This window comes from Lynx rufus, unplaced genomic scaffold (genome assembly GCF_022079265.1).
Source record: "Lynx rufus isolate CCGP_SWC_20201006 ecotype Redwood Valley unplaced genomic scaffold, mLynRuf1.p SCAF_9, whole genome shotgun sequence".
Lineage (NCBI taxonomy): Eukaryota > Metazoa > Chordata > Mammalia > Carnivora > Felidae > Lynx > Lynx rufus.
In genome coordinates this window covers 16546551-16559368 of record NW_025814897.1, presented here as the reverse complement: position 1 = coordinate 16559368, position 12818 = coordinate 16546551, and the positions used below count along the sequence as shown (strand labels likewise).

Sequence of the window (12818 nt, the reverse complement as noted above, 5' to 3'; positions counted from 1 at the left end):
GAACACTCCTACTCTTTTCCCTCAGTTCCCAGTTACTTTTCCCTCAGGTTACCAGACTGTACCACTGTTGTCCTCCTGTACCCAGGCTTCTTCCATTTCTCTGCCCTCCTCCTAGGTCCCCTCTAGAAAATTCTCCATTTCTCCCTCCGCCCAGCACCCTGTCTGGGGTCTCAACCTGGTAGCCCTCTCTGGCTCTCCCCAGTCAGAGCCTGCACTCCTTTCCCCAACACCACACACCCTCAGCCTCTAGACTCACCCACACAGTGCACCACGCCCTGGTTGGGTGGCCTGCTGTGGAGGGGGCAAAACCCACAGCCCACGTGGGCTCTGAGGACTCTTGACTCCTGGCATCTAATCCCGCCCCCCCCCCCTTCCTGCCTCCTGAGAGGAGCAACTAGGCTGTTCTAGGGGGGGCAGGGAGGGCGGACTGGGAGCCTAACGGGGATTCGGGGATTCGGTTCCACACAGGTGGAGCACATGAAAGGGAAACACACAGCAGAGGCGGCATCAGACTTTATTCTGGAGACTTCCATCACTGCGGGAGGGGTGAATTGTTGAGGGAGGGGGAGATTAAAGAGGTGAAGTGGAAGGAGCGCCAATTCTGACAAGAGTGGGGGTGAGGGGATGACAGGAAGTGTGGGGAGAAGGTGAGGCACTGGGGACAAGGGGAGGGGCAGAGGGAGGAAAGGGCTCCAGTGAGAGGGGGCAGGGAGGGGAGGTGAAGGCACTGGAAAGGCCAAAGCCTCCAGGTTGAGGTCTGGGAGCAGGCAGCGTTTTCAGGAAAGGAGGCAGGCACAGAGCGCAAAGCCGGGGGCTGGGGACATGGATAGCGTCGCGGACCCTCTGGAGGCCTGCTGCCTGGTGAGGGCCTCCTCACTTTCGGGCGCCCAGTGCCAGGGCGATAATGAAGCCCACGACCAGAAGGAACATGGCGACAGAGAGCAGCACCGTGATGACTACCATGCCCCCCGTCCGGGCCATCCCCAGCCCAATGGATTCCATCTTCCTCCCTGTCAGAAGACAGAGCGGGGAGGCCTTCGTGGGCAGGAAGAGCCCCTATCCTGACCCCACGCTCTCCGTCTCATCCAGCCATCCTTCGTCCACTTATTCATCCAACCAGCCAACTGATCCACACATCCATCACGCAAACATTTACGAAGCAGCTCCTATGTTGGTCACTGAGGGTACAGAAATTAATCGGGCACCATCCCGACACGCATAGAACCTTTAGTTTATGAGACGAGCCAACAGGCACTTAAAATGCCAAGGGCTTAGTACGAGGACACAGGTACAAAGAAGCTAAGGGGGCACAGGGAGGGGCAGCCGGGGGATGGGGTGGGAGGGCCAGGGGAGGTTTGGGGGACCCTGATGTTACTTACGAGGCAGCGTGGACATCGGGATCTCTCTACTGGACTCAGTGGACGCCCCCTTCGTCACTAGGTAGGAAATGCTTTTGTAGTGGGGTTTGAGAGAGAGAGTGGAGACTCCTCAGTGATTATCTGGGACTTGGAAGAAGACGGAGCCCAGGCACCCTCCTTCGTAGCCGTGCCCTCCTCCAAGAGAGGCCCCTTCTAGACGCCGTCAGCTGCACCCTCACTTTCTCCGCCAGGCTGACCATATCACCTCCCACCAAATGTTAGGACTCAGCTTCTCTTCCTATCAACCCCCCGCCTCCGCCAACAGGTGCCCCAGGCCTGGATCTGGTACCTACTAGTATTTGGTTCCTGGCGCGAGGTTTGTCACCTGGTATGCACTGAGCCGGGTGACGGTGAAGCCAGCCCCACTGTCCACCACGCTCACCAGCTCCCGGCGCCCACGGCACGGAGGCACCATGAAGCTGGATTTCACCACTGGACAGGAAATCGGGGGTGAGGTCAGGGTCATGTTTCTGGAGGCCCCAAAGAGAAGGGGCAGCAGAGTATGGATGGCTCAAGAGAAAGGTCTACAGGAAGGCAGGAGTGGGAGAAAGGGTGCTGGTGGTGGCCTGGGTAGGGGTCTCTGGGGATTAGGGGGCCACTTTGGGAGGGGGGCAGCAAACCTTTGCTGTCATTGGCTCTCCGGACCATGAGCGTGGCATTGCCCCCTGTGAGGTGACAGGGGGGCAAAGCAACTAGCAGGCTCTCCGTCAGCGCCGGGGACAGCAGACCAGAAACGCTTGAGATGTTGAAGTCTGCTGGGGAGCCAAGAGGGAGTTCGGGGTGGGGGCACGCAATCCCCTTTCCTGGCCCTGACCCCTGGGGGCCATTTCTAAGGATTCAGAGTCCTCCCCTGCCGTGCTGCAGTCCGCCGGCAGAACACAGGCCTTTGCTTGTGTGACCACCAGGTGGCAGGCTTGGGACGCAAAAGCCGGGTCCTCCGCCAAGCGGCCAGATCCTGGGTGTCAGTAGGGGGCAGAGGTCAACCTTACCCCAATCCTTAGCCCTGGGCCCTTCGGCACATCTCTCTGCCTCCTGGGTTTGGAAGAGGACCAGGAGTGTCCCCTGGGCTCAGTGACTGATGCCTGGTCACTGCCATCATCAGCTCCCCACCCCCAACCAGCCAGGCCAGCTCTGCTTTGGGAGCCCTGGAAGGCCCAGTGCCTCCCCTCCCCACACCCCCGCCAGGGAAGGCAGAGACCTGCAGCCCCCAGGGCCAGGACAGTCAGCAGAATCAGGTTCAAGGGCAAGGTCCGGAAGGGCAGCGGGGATGCCATAGCTGGGCTGGGAGCTGGGACAGGTGCTGGCAGGCTGAGGCTTCCTGAGGCAAGTGAGGCCTGGCCCCTGGGGTGGCTGATTTTGTCTTGGGGTGGGAGTGGCTGGAGGGGAATCCTGTCCAACCTGCCCTTTGGGTCCTACAGCCTCAGGGCAGGCCCCCAGACAGGTTTTTCAGGAGGGGGAGCTGGCTCTCAGGTCAGAAGTGGGGATGCCCTGGCTGGATCTTGCTGGCTTAGTCAACTGCAGAGGGGCAGAGTAACTAAAGTGGGAGGCGGAAATCACCCCTTCTTCTGGGACTCCCGCGTGTTAGGGCCTGAGTATTCTTGCCTGTGCGTGCATCTGGGGCATGGCCTGTGGAGGACTGGCCCCCTCAGGTATGGGAGTCTTCCCAGGAGTGCAGCGAGTTATGAGATTGCCGTGGCATGCAAGAAAAGGAAAGCAACGCTGAGGGGCTTCTGCCAGGGCCTTGGCCGGGCGAGGATGGGAGGGAAACTGAGGCTGGTAGGAGGGGACGGGGGCAGCAGACCCAGGGGCTCCTCTTCATGGTGTCCACCGAGGCCCAGGTACTGCTGCTCTGGGAGAGGCCGAGGGGTGTGGGTGCCAGGGAGTATGCGAGCCTCCGGGTTCCTCCGGAGAGCTGGGCAGAGGGACGCCAGGGAAGACTTCCAGAGAGACCGGAGGGGTGGCCATCAACCCCATCCAGCAGCGGTGGGCACAGTCAGCCTGGCTCAGCAACCACTGTTGAAACGATTGAGAATAAAGAGGAGAAACAGACCTGGTAAGAGAAAATGAAAAAGAGACACAACTCCTCTGACCGCATCCCCCAGCCCTGTGCTGGATTAGACTGAAGTGAAAGGGGAATTATAAGCAGAAAGCAAGGAGAGACGAGGAGAAAGTGCCCACTGTGGACATGAGCCAACATACTTATCCCTACAGCCAAGGGGCTGCAGATGTCACAGGCTCCTTTTTGCAGATGTGGAAACAGACTCAGAGAGGAAGTCACCTGTGGGAAGCGGGATACTCCACAGGGAAAGGCCAAGAGCTGTACAGAGAGCGCTGATGTAGGTCTCTGTGCCATGAACTATTCTGTCTTCCCCAGACCCAGAGAAGGGCCAGGGTCCTGTAAGGAAGCAAAGGGTTGGTGGGGCTGTGTCCTTACTCCGATGGTGGGAAGAAGGGTAGGTTCAAAGCCTGGAGTGTGAGCCCGGGGTGGGGGGGTGGGGGTGAGGGTAAGGATAGAACTCACAGACCCAAGCAGAGGGTCAGAGGGTCTCAGACCAGCGCTTCTCCACATTGAATGTGCCTATGAATCACCAGGGATGAGATGCAGTTTCTGATTCAGTGGGTCCGAGGTGAAGCCTGAAAGTCCACATTTCTAACAAGTTTCCAGGTAACATCGATTGATGCTAGTCTGAGAGGCCCACACTTTGAATTGCCAGATGTTCCGTATTGCACCCCGTACACACACACACACACACACACACACACACACACTGGTGGAGATCAGGGCAGGTGTGTTTCCCCAGTCTCCCAGAACAGGCTGCCTTGGGGTGAAGAACTGAATTCTGTTTTTCCGGCACCTTGGCTTTTGTTCCCTTTTCCATCAGATCCTACCATCATTCTACAAACTGAAAGAGGACTGTTTGCACGTTGAGGAGAACTTCGAACTTCGGAGAGAGGGAAGAAGTAGGTGGTGGCATTCTAGGAGCGAGGGGATCTTCCTGATGCTCGCTCTTCAAATCCCATCACTAACCCGGAAGGCTGTTTATGCTCAGGCTTGGGAGGTATGTCTTCCCATTTCACTCATAAACCAAGAAGCAGAAAGAAGAGGTCGGGGTTCTTGCAGGGTGCGTTGTGTTGGGTCCACATCTAAGCCCCCATCCCATCTGAAATTATGAGTGGGGCAGAGTGGGGTAGGGCAGGGCAGAGCCCTGGCCAGATTTTAAAGGGAGAAGAGGGCCCTGTGCCTTTAAGCCCTCCCTTCTCCCTCCAGCCCCCCTTCCCCACCCGGCCCTCCCCAGGTTTCTGGAGGAACTGAGAGTTGCGTCTTCTCCCTGCCCTGCCGAGCTGCTCACTGGCTGCTCTGGAGGCTGTGCTTTGCGGTCTCCATGGAAACCATTAGTTGCTAAGCAACTGGAGCATCATCTGTGCTGAGCTCTCGCATCTAATTATCCCATCACAGCGGCCGAGAAGGGTTTGGGGAGCTGCGAGGAGGGGGAGGCCAAGCGCAGGAGCAAGAGGATAACTCTTTTAGCAGAGCAGATTCATTGACACACGGAAGTCATTTAAAGCCACAGCACCCTGTGCCCCTGGAGGATGTCCTCACGATTTGGAGTAAAGGAGCCAGGGCCACAAATGTCTGGAGTTTCTCTCTTGGACCCACACCTCCTAGGCTGTCTCCCCCTCAGATTCTTGATTCTAAACTCATGCAAGTTTTGTCTTCTGCCTCCTTCCTGCCAAGCTCCGTACTCAAGTCAACAAACATTTTATTAAGTACCAGAACTGTGCTAGGCACCAGGTACGCAAAGGCAAAATAAGTTTCTGCCTTCAGGGAGTTCTTAACCTCTCTCTTCTGCCTGGACTAAAAGGTTAGCTCTTAAAGCAGACCTACTCTTTCTGAATTATGGTACTTTTTATCTTTTCTAGAATGTAGTAGTTTTGCAGCCACGGGATCTCAGATGGGAACCCAGCTCTATCTGGTATACCGATGGTTCTTGCTCCGGATGCCACTCTTCTGCTTGCCAGTCAGTTAAAAACACGTCCACTTGGGGCGCCTGGGTGGCTCAATCAGTTAAGCGTCCCACTTCAGCTCAGGTCAGGATCTCACGGTTCTTGGGTTTGAGCCCCGCATCGGGCTCTGTGCTGACAGCTCGGAGCCTGGAGCCTGCTTGGGATTCTGTGTCTCCCTCTGTCTCTGCCCCTCCCCTGCTCACGCTCTGTCTCTGTCTCAAAAATAAATAAACATTAAAAAATAAAAATAAAAAAAAACCCATGTCCACTTGACTCCATGGGCATGTGAGCCTCTGATGGGGACTATTGTCCTCCTGATGATAGGTGATATCATTTTGAACCTCATTTTTCTCACCTATAAAATGGGAAGACTCATTCCTTCTCAATCATCTAGCAAGATATGACAGGTGTAAAAATGCTTTAAAATAAAGGTGCAGGAGGAATATTGGCCATCACTGTCACAGTCGGTGGGAGCAGACTGGGGGAGTCCCGGGGACTTGGATCGAGAAGTAATATGCAGGGCTTACCAAATGTTGGTCTGATGGGAAACGGCAGGGCCTCAATCCTTGAGATCTGAGGAAAAGGCTGGAAGGAAAGGAAAATCTGTGTGTCATTCAGGGTTGAAAGAGACCTAGATGCTCCTTTATTTTATGTAATGCTCCCTATGATACAACCACTTACCCCAAATCTTCTTCCAGCTTTGTGACCATGTTACCTACCTGAGTACTCTGTTGCAGTTTCCTCCTCTGCAGAAAGGGCCTAAAATCTGTCTCACTGAACTAATATGACCATCACTCAAGCTAATTTATTTAAGAGTGCCTAGCATGATATCTGGTTCAATAAATATTAATTTAAGTAATTCATCTTATCTTCTCCTTTAACCCTTACTGCAGATGAAGTCTAGAGGCTCAGAGGCAATAAATGAGTTTCCTGAGGTCACAGAGCTAGTAGGGAATGAGGTGGGATAGAATTTGATCAGTAGAGCTGCTCAGAATTTGATCAGTAGAGCATGCGACTCTTGATCTCAGAGTCATGAGTTCAAGCCCCACGTTGGGTATGGAACCTACTTAAAATGAATTAATTAAAAGGAAGAAATAGGAATTTGTTTTCCCAATTCTGGCATCGATGCAGGGGGAAATGGTTGGGCAGGAAAGGTAGTGTGAACGGGAAAGTGACGGAGATGTGAGCCAGCTGTTCCTTGTATGCTAAGCATGCCACCGGGGTCCCAGGCACACAGGAACTGCCTGCTCACTCGTGTATTCATTCAGTAAACATCTGTCAAACAACTGCTCAGTGGTAGTTGCCATGATAGGTGAGACACAGAGAGGACAAGAAGCCATTCCTGCTCTCAAGTTGCTGAGTTTTGGAGAATGAACTGGAGGTAGCCTGGCTAAAATAAGTGTAAGAAGATGGGGCGCCTGGGTGGCTCAGTCGGTGAAGCATCCAACTCTTGGTTTTGGCTCAGGTCATGATCTCACAGTTCATGGGTTTCAGCCCCACATCAGGCTCCGTGCTGATAGCATGGAGCCTGCTTGGGATTCTCTCTCTCTCTCTCTCTCTCTCTGCCTCTCCCCACTTGAGCTATGTCAAAAATAAATAATAAACTTAAAAAAAAAACACTTTTAATAAAAAAAAAGAGAAATCAGTGGAAGAGGATATTCCAAAAAGGGAACAGCATATGAAAAGGCTCAGGGAAGTGAATTATCCTGACACTTTCTGGGAACCGTGAACAAATACACCTTGGCTAGAAAGAGGTCTTCAAAGATGAGTGGGACAATACCTCTCGCCAGCAGCTGGGTCACCGGTGGCATTGGATCCTATACTAAGGAGCTTGGTTTTTACCCTAAAGGAAACAGAGAGCCTCTGAGGAGTTCTAATTGTGGAAAGAGCGTTTTGGAAACAGTGTGGGAAGGGATTGGCAGGAGGTAATGGATTGGCATATTGTAGCAGGGTTAGTCTGTGTGACCAATAGAATTCAGCAGGGGCAATGGTCACTTCTGAGGCTAGATCATAAAAGGACTCGCACCTTCCTCTTGCTCTCTCTTGGACTGTTCACTCCGGAAGGCATAGGAGCACCCCTACGGGGAGGTCCCTACGGCAAAGGATTGAGGCCTCCTGCCAACATCCAGCATGGAACCGAAGCCTCTAGACAAGAGCCATGAGAATAAGCAAGCTTGGAAACAGATCCTCTAGCCCCAGTCAAGCCTTCGGATGACTGTGGTCCAGGTCAACATCTTCACTGCACCTTCATAAGATACTCAGCCAGAACTTCCTGATTCCTGACTCTCAGAATAATACTTGTTCTCACAGGCTGCTAAGTTCGGGGGTACGTTGTTATGTAGTAATAGACAACTAATACAAAGGGGAGGACGGAGAAATGTCCACTGGGCTTGGCATCTTGAAGGACACACATCGTTCAGAGCAGCTTCCTGTAGGTGAGGAAGACAGAAGCCAGACTGCAAGAGTCTAGGGATGACCGAGAGGGGAGAAGCAGAGGTAAAACAAAGGAAGGCAAGGAGACAAGGAAGGAGAGGGGAGTTTGGGATTCAGAAAAGGCTCACCTGCTGTGTTTTTAAAGGTAAAGGGGCACCTGGGTGGCTCAGTGGGTAAGCCTCCAACTTCGATTCAGGCCACGATCTTGTGGTTTGTGGGGTCAAGCCCCACATGGGGCACTGTCCTGACAGTGCAGAGCCTGCTGGGGATCCTCTGTCTTCCTTTCTCTCTGCCCCTCCCCTGCTCGTTCTCTCTCTTTCTCTCTCTCAAAAATAAATCAAGAAGCATCAAGAAGGAAAAAAAAAGGTAAAGACGTAGGAGAGAGAGGGGTGTGACTGGAGGAGGGAGAAAATGGGGTTCAGATCAGAGGTGGAGTCATTAGCCTTTGGCCATAGGAGTGACACTCTCAAAGCAGAGAGAAACTAATGGGGCAACAAGGGAGAGAAATGCGATACTTTTGTGGAGAGAGGGTGGGGGGAGAACCACAGGAGGAGTCAAGAAGCAAATTAAGGGAGCTTGTCCTGATGGCTCCACTTTCTCTGGGAAGTAGGAAACTCAGTGGGGAGAAGGGCTTGGGGCCTGAAGAGGGGTGAGAGTTTGAGTAGCTATTTGTGGGAAGAGGAGGACACAGCTACCAGGGGCCTTGAGGAAGGCTGTTTGGTGGCTGTGGCCCAGCTGAGCTTGGGGACCACTGGTCTTCAGGGGCACTGGCTGCATTAGTCAGGGTTCTCTGGAGAAACAGAGCCGACAGGATGTGTATATATAGAGAGAGGTTTATTTTAAGGAATTGGCTCATGTGATCGTGGAGGCTTGGCAAATCCACAGTCTAAAGGGGGAGGCAGGCAGGCTGGAGACCCAGGAAAGAGTTGCAGTTGGAGTCCAAAGGTGATCTACCAACAGAAATCCTTCTTTGTGGGGCAGGCGAGAGGGGAAGTCAGTCTTTGTTTGTTCAGGGCCTTCAACTGATTGGATGAGGCCCACCACACCATGGGATAATCTGCCTTCCCTCAAAATGCACTGATTTGAATGTTAATCTTGCCCCAAAAAACATCTTCACAGAGCCATCCAGAATAACATTTCACAAAACATCTGAGCACCGTGGCACTGTCAAGTTGACACATAAAACTAACCATCACACTAACTTTGACATTTGGGGAGTTTTTCAAATTACACAACAGCTTGAGTGCAGAAATGATACAACTGTCAGGTTGTCCAGACTCAAGGCACGGAAAGTTGAGGGTATTGGCGAGCCCGAAGGGTTGGAGAACAAGATGGGGCTAGTTACAGAAAGGAGTGACTGGATGTGCCAGGAAGTGGGGCGCTGAGGGGTGAGGTCAAGGTCGAATGAAGCATGGGCGTGTGGACGGGGACAGGAGGGAGAGTGGCGGCCATCCAGGTGGCTGCTGGGGAAAGAAAGCCGAGGCCCTCACTGCAGCTGGATGGATCACAACATTGTGAGGTCGGACAGGGGCTGTGGACCCCTGGGCCCAGGCAGGTAACCAAATCAGTAAAACAAGGTGAGTGAAACTGAACAACATACATCTTTGAGGCCAACTTTGCCACTGGGTGCCCCAGATGGTGTCATCTGGGACAGGGTGTCGGAAGGGGAGTGGTGTTTTGCCAGTGAGCAAGGAGGAAGCATATTTGAGGCTGAAGGGATAGAGGCTGCAGGGTTGTCAAAGCAGAGGGGTTCCCTGTAGCCAGTGGGGCAGAGCCTGGCAAGGAGGGATGGCAGTGGAAGGGGAGGGACGGGAGGAGCAGATCTAAAGAAGCAGATCTTCTGGGCAACCGCCCTGCAAAGGCCTGGCCCACCATGTTTTTCAGACTGCCAGGAGCCCTGACAGGGTTTAAGCAGGGAAGTGGCAAAATTCAGTATTGTAGGAAAGGCGGAGGCTTGACTGCGGGGTAATTAAGCCTCTCCTTAGGCCTGAAGGAGAGCTAATCGACCCAAGAAATAATAGTGGCCCGAATGAATATGAATTAATTTATTCAATAAATGTTTCTTACGTGCCTTTGTACCAGTCACTGTGCTAAGTACCGGGCATTCAGAGGTGAGTACGATTGCTCTCCCGGAAAATTATGGTATAATGGGAGATACTGAAGAGTCCACTATTTCACTGCAGCAGGATTTCAGTAGAAAAAGTAACGCTAACAGCTATTATTTATCGAGTGTTTACCACATGTCAGGCACTGCACTAAGTCCTTCCTATATTTTCTTGCTTAATCCTCAGAGCAAACTCTGTGGGTGGCTACTGTTATTGTCCTCATTGTATTAATGAGGAAACTAAGGTCAGAGACGCTAAATGACTTGCCAGAGAGACTCCTCACTGAAAGGGTAACTTACATGGGCTTGGGCAGTCCTGGAGGGCTTCCTGGAGGAAGTATAAATAAGTGAAGATCTAAAAGTTGAGTAGGCATTAGCAGGGCGAAGGTGGAGGGAGGAAGGAGTGAGAGGGGAGATTGTTCTAGGCTGAAAGAGCTGCAAATGCTCATTAAGTGACTGGAGGTTTAAAGTGGAATTTGATGGAGGGCACCTGGGTGGCTCAGTCAGTTAAGTCTGACTCTTGATCTCAGCTCAGGTCTTGATCTCAGGGTTGTGAGTTCAAACCCCACGCTCAGCACCACGCTGGGCATGAAGCCTACTTAAAAAAAAAAAAAAAAAAAAGAGGGGCACCTGGGTGACTCAGTCAGTTAAGCGTCCGACTTCGGCTCAGGTCACAATCTCACGGTCTGTGAGTTCTCCATGAGTTCGAGCCCTGCGTTGGGCTCTGTGCTGACAGCTCAGAGCCTGGAGCCTGCTTCAGATTCTGTGTCTCCCTCTCTCTGACCCTCCCCCGCTCGTGCTCTTTCTCTGTCTCAAAAATAAAAATAAACATTAAAAAAAAAATTAAAAAAAAAAAAGAGTGGAATTTGGGGAAGTCACTGGAGAAGCAGCCAGGACCAGATGAAGAGCTTTGTAAGCCGGTTTAAAGAATTTTAATTTGGGGCGCCTGGGTGGCGCAGTCAGTTAAGCGTCCGACTTCAGCCAGGTCACGATCTCGCGGTCCGGGAGTTCGAGCCCCGCGTCAGCCTCTGGGCTGATGGCTCAGAGCCTGGAGCCTGTTTCCGATTCTGTGTCTCCCTCTCTCTCTGCCCCTCCCCAGTTCATGCTCTGTCTCTCTCTGTCCCAAAATAAATAAACGTTGAAAAAAAAATTTAAGAATTTTAATTTTTCTCCTAAGGATACAAAGAAGCCCTTGAAGGATTAAAACTGGAGAGTGTCATGATCAAATTTGTATCTTATAAAGATGATTTTCGTTGTACTGTAGAGATTGTGTTGGATGAGTGGTTGGGAGATATTTGAGATGTCTCTTGACACACTGTTGAGATACAATTCTGGGCAAGAAATGACCGAAGAGAAAATTCTAAGGTGATGGTTTGGCTGGGAGGGCTATGGGGCGGGGTGGGGAGCAGGGTGAAGGATGCCTCCCAGGCTGTGGCTTGGGCAGCTGGGTGGATGGCGGCACCCTCACCAGCTGGGGTGCAGGTGGTGGTGGGAGGAGGTTTCTCTGGGAGGGGCTGGAGATCTGCGATTCCCGATTCCCGGTCTGGACCTCAGGAGGGCTGTGGGCCCTGGTGTGACAGCTGCAGCCTGGGGGAGGAGCGCGGCCCAGTGAGAGGACAAGAGCAAGGACAGAGCCTGGGGAACACCACTAGGGTCAAAGGCAAAGAGGAGCCTGCCAAAGAGACTGAGAAGCTTCCCTAGAAGAAAAAAGAAAAGAGCCAGGAGGGAGTGGTGTCCCAGGTCCCCAAAGAATGCTTCCAGGACCCGTGGCCCACAGCAAACTGGTTCATAGGGCACCAGAGAGATTCGAAGTGTGCTTCTTGGCTTTGGCAAGTAGAAGTCATGGAGATTGCTTCAGTCTGGGAGCGAGGGTGTGTGGATGAGGACAACGGGGCTGGACAAGAGGGTGTTGAAGGACTGGCTGTCTGGGTGGAGCTGGGTCTGGGGTTCAGGGAAGGGCCAAGGCACCAGAGGGCCTCGGGAGGGCAGGTGTGAAAGAGGAGGGTAGGAGTTGTGGGGGGGGGGGACTCCCTTCCACCCGTTCTTTTACCTCAGGCCGGGTCCCCTTCTAGTTGTCTGTAGAAACCTAACATGGGCAGGGGAAGGAGGTCAGGAGGGCTTCCCGGGATAAATAGGTGGAGAGTGGAGAGTGAAGGGGTGAGCCGGTCTGGGTCAGTCTTCCCTGGGTCACGTCTGCAGAGGAAGGCGTTCTATCCCCTCACCCCCCTCTACAGGGGTGAGGGGCAGAGACCTGGGAACTCAAACCCAGCGAACCGGTGGGGGGGGGGGCAACAGAATTGTGACCTTTAGCCCCTCTTGGGGTCCAGCTAATTTCTGCCCCACCCCCCACCCCCAGCAACTTCCGGGTTAGGCTGTGGCTCCAGCCAATCCCCAGAGAGAACAGGGAGGTGTTTCAAGGTGGCCACTAGAAGGAAAAGCAAGGCGGTGGGAAGGGGTCAGAATCCTCTGGAACCCCACTCCACCCTCGGGCAGGGAGGGGTAGTCTTGGCACGGCTACCCAAGGTCACAGCCCTGAACCCTGCCTTCTCCCATCTCCTCAGGCCCTGTTTGATATGCACATCAGATCCGGTGCCCTTTACAAAACTGTTATTTGTACAGCCGCCCGAGGGAGGGGGAGGGAGACAGCCCCCCCTCCCCCCCCCCCCCCCCCCGCCGCCACCACATAGCCACTTCCACTTGCAGGGACCTGCAATCAAACACCAGCCCCCAGTCACACTCACCAGCTCAGACGCTGCAAGCCTGAGTGCTCCCCACTGGGCCTTGCTGGAAGTTTCTCCTCAGCTCTGCCGGAAACGCCTGCCTCAGAGCTTCCCCTCAGCCCCACAGTCCTCTCCCCC

The 12818-nt window shown here is 53.4% G+C and overlaps 1 protein-coding gene across 1 annotated transcript; it reads right to left on the bottom strand.

Moving 5' to 3' along the window:
* Positions 1 to 498: 498 nt before the first annotated feature.
* UPK2 (uroplakin 2) lies at positions 499 to 12752 on the bottom strand. The gene is made up of 7 exons (XM_047072370.1): positions 12702 to 12752; positions 5951 to 6008; positions 2617 to 3431; positions 2039 to 2170; positions 1712 to 1850; positions 1380 to 1450; positions 499 to 1010 (listed from the first exon to the last, which is right to left on the bottom strand). Exons 3-7 carry the CDS (start codon positions 2690 to 2692, stop codon positions 874 to 876), a joined length of 555 nt encoding a protein of 184 aa, XP_046928326.1. The 5' UTR covers positions 2693 to 3431; positions 5951 to 6008; positions 12702 to 12752; the 3' UTR covers positions 499 to 873.
* Between the last annotated feature and the right edge of the window lie 66 nt (positions 12753 to 12818).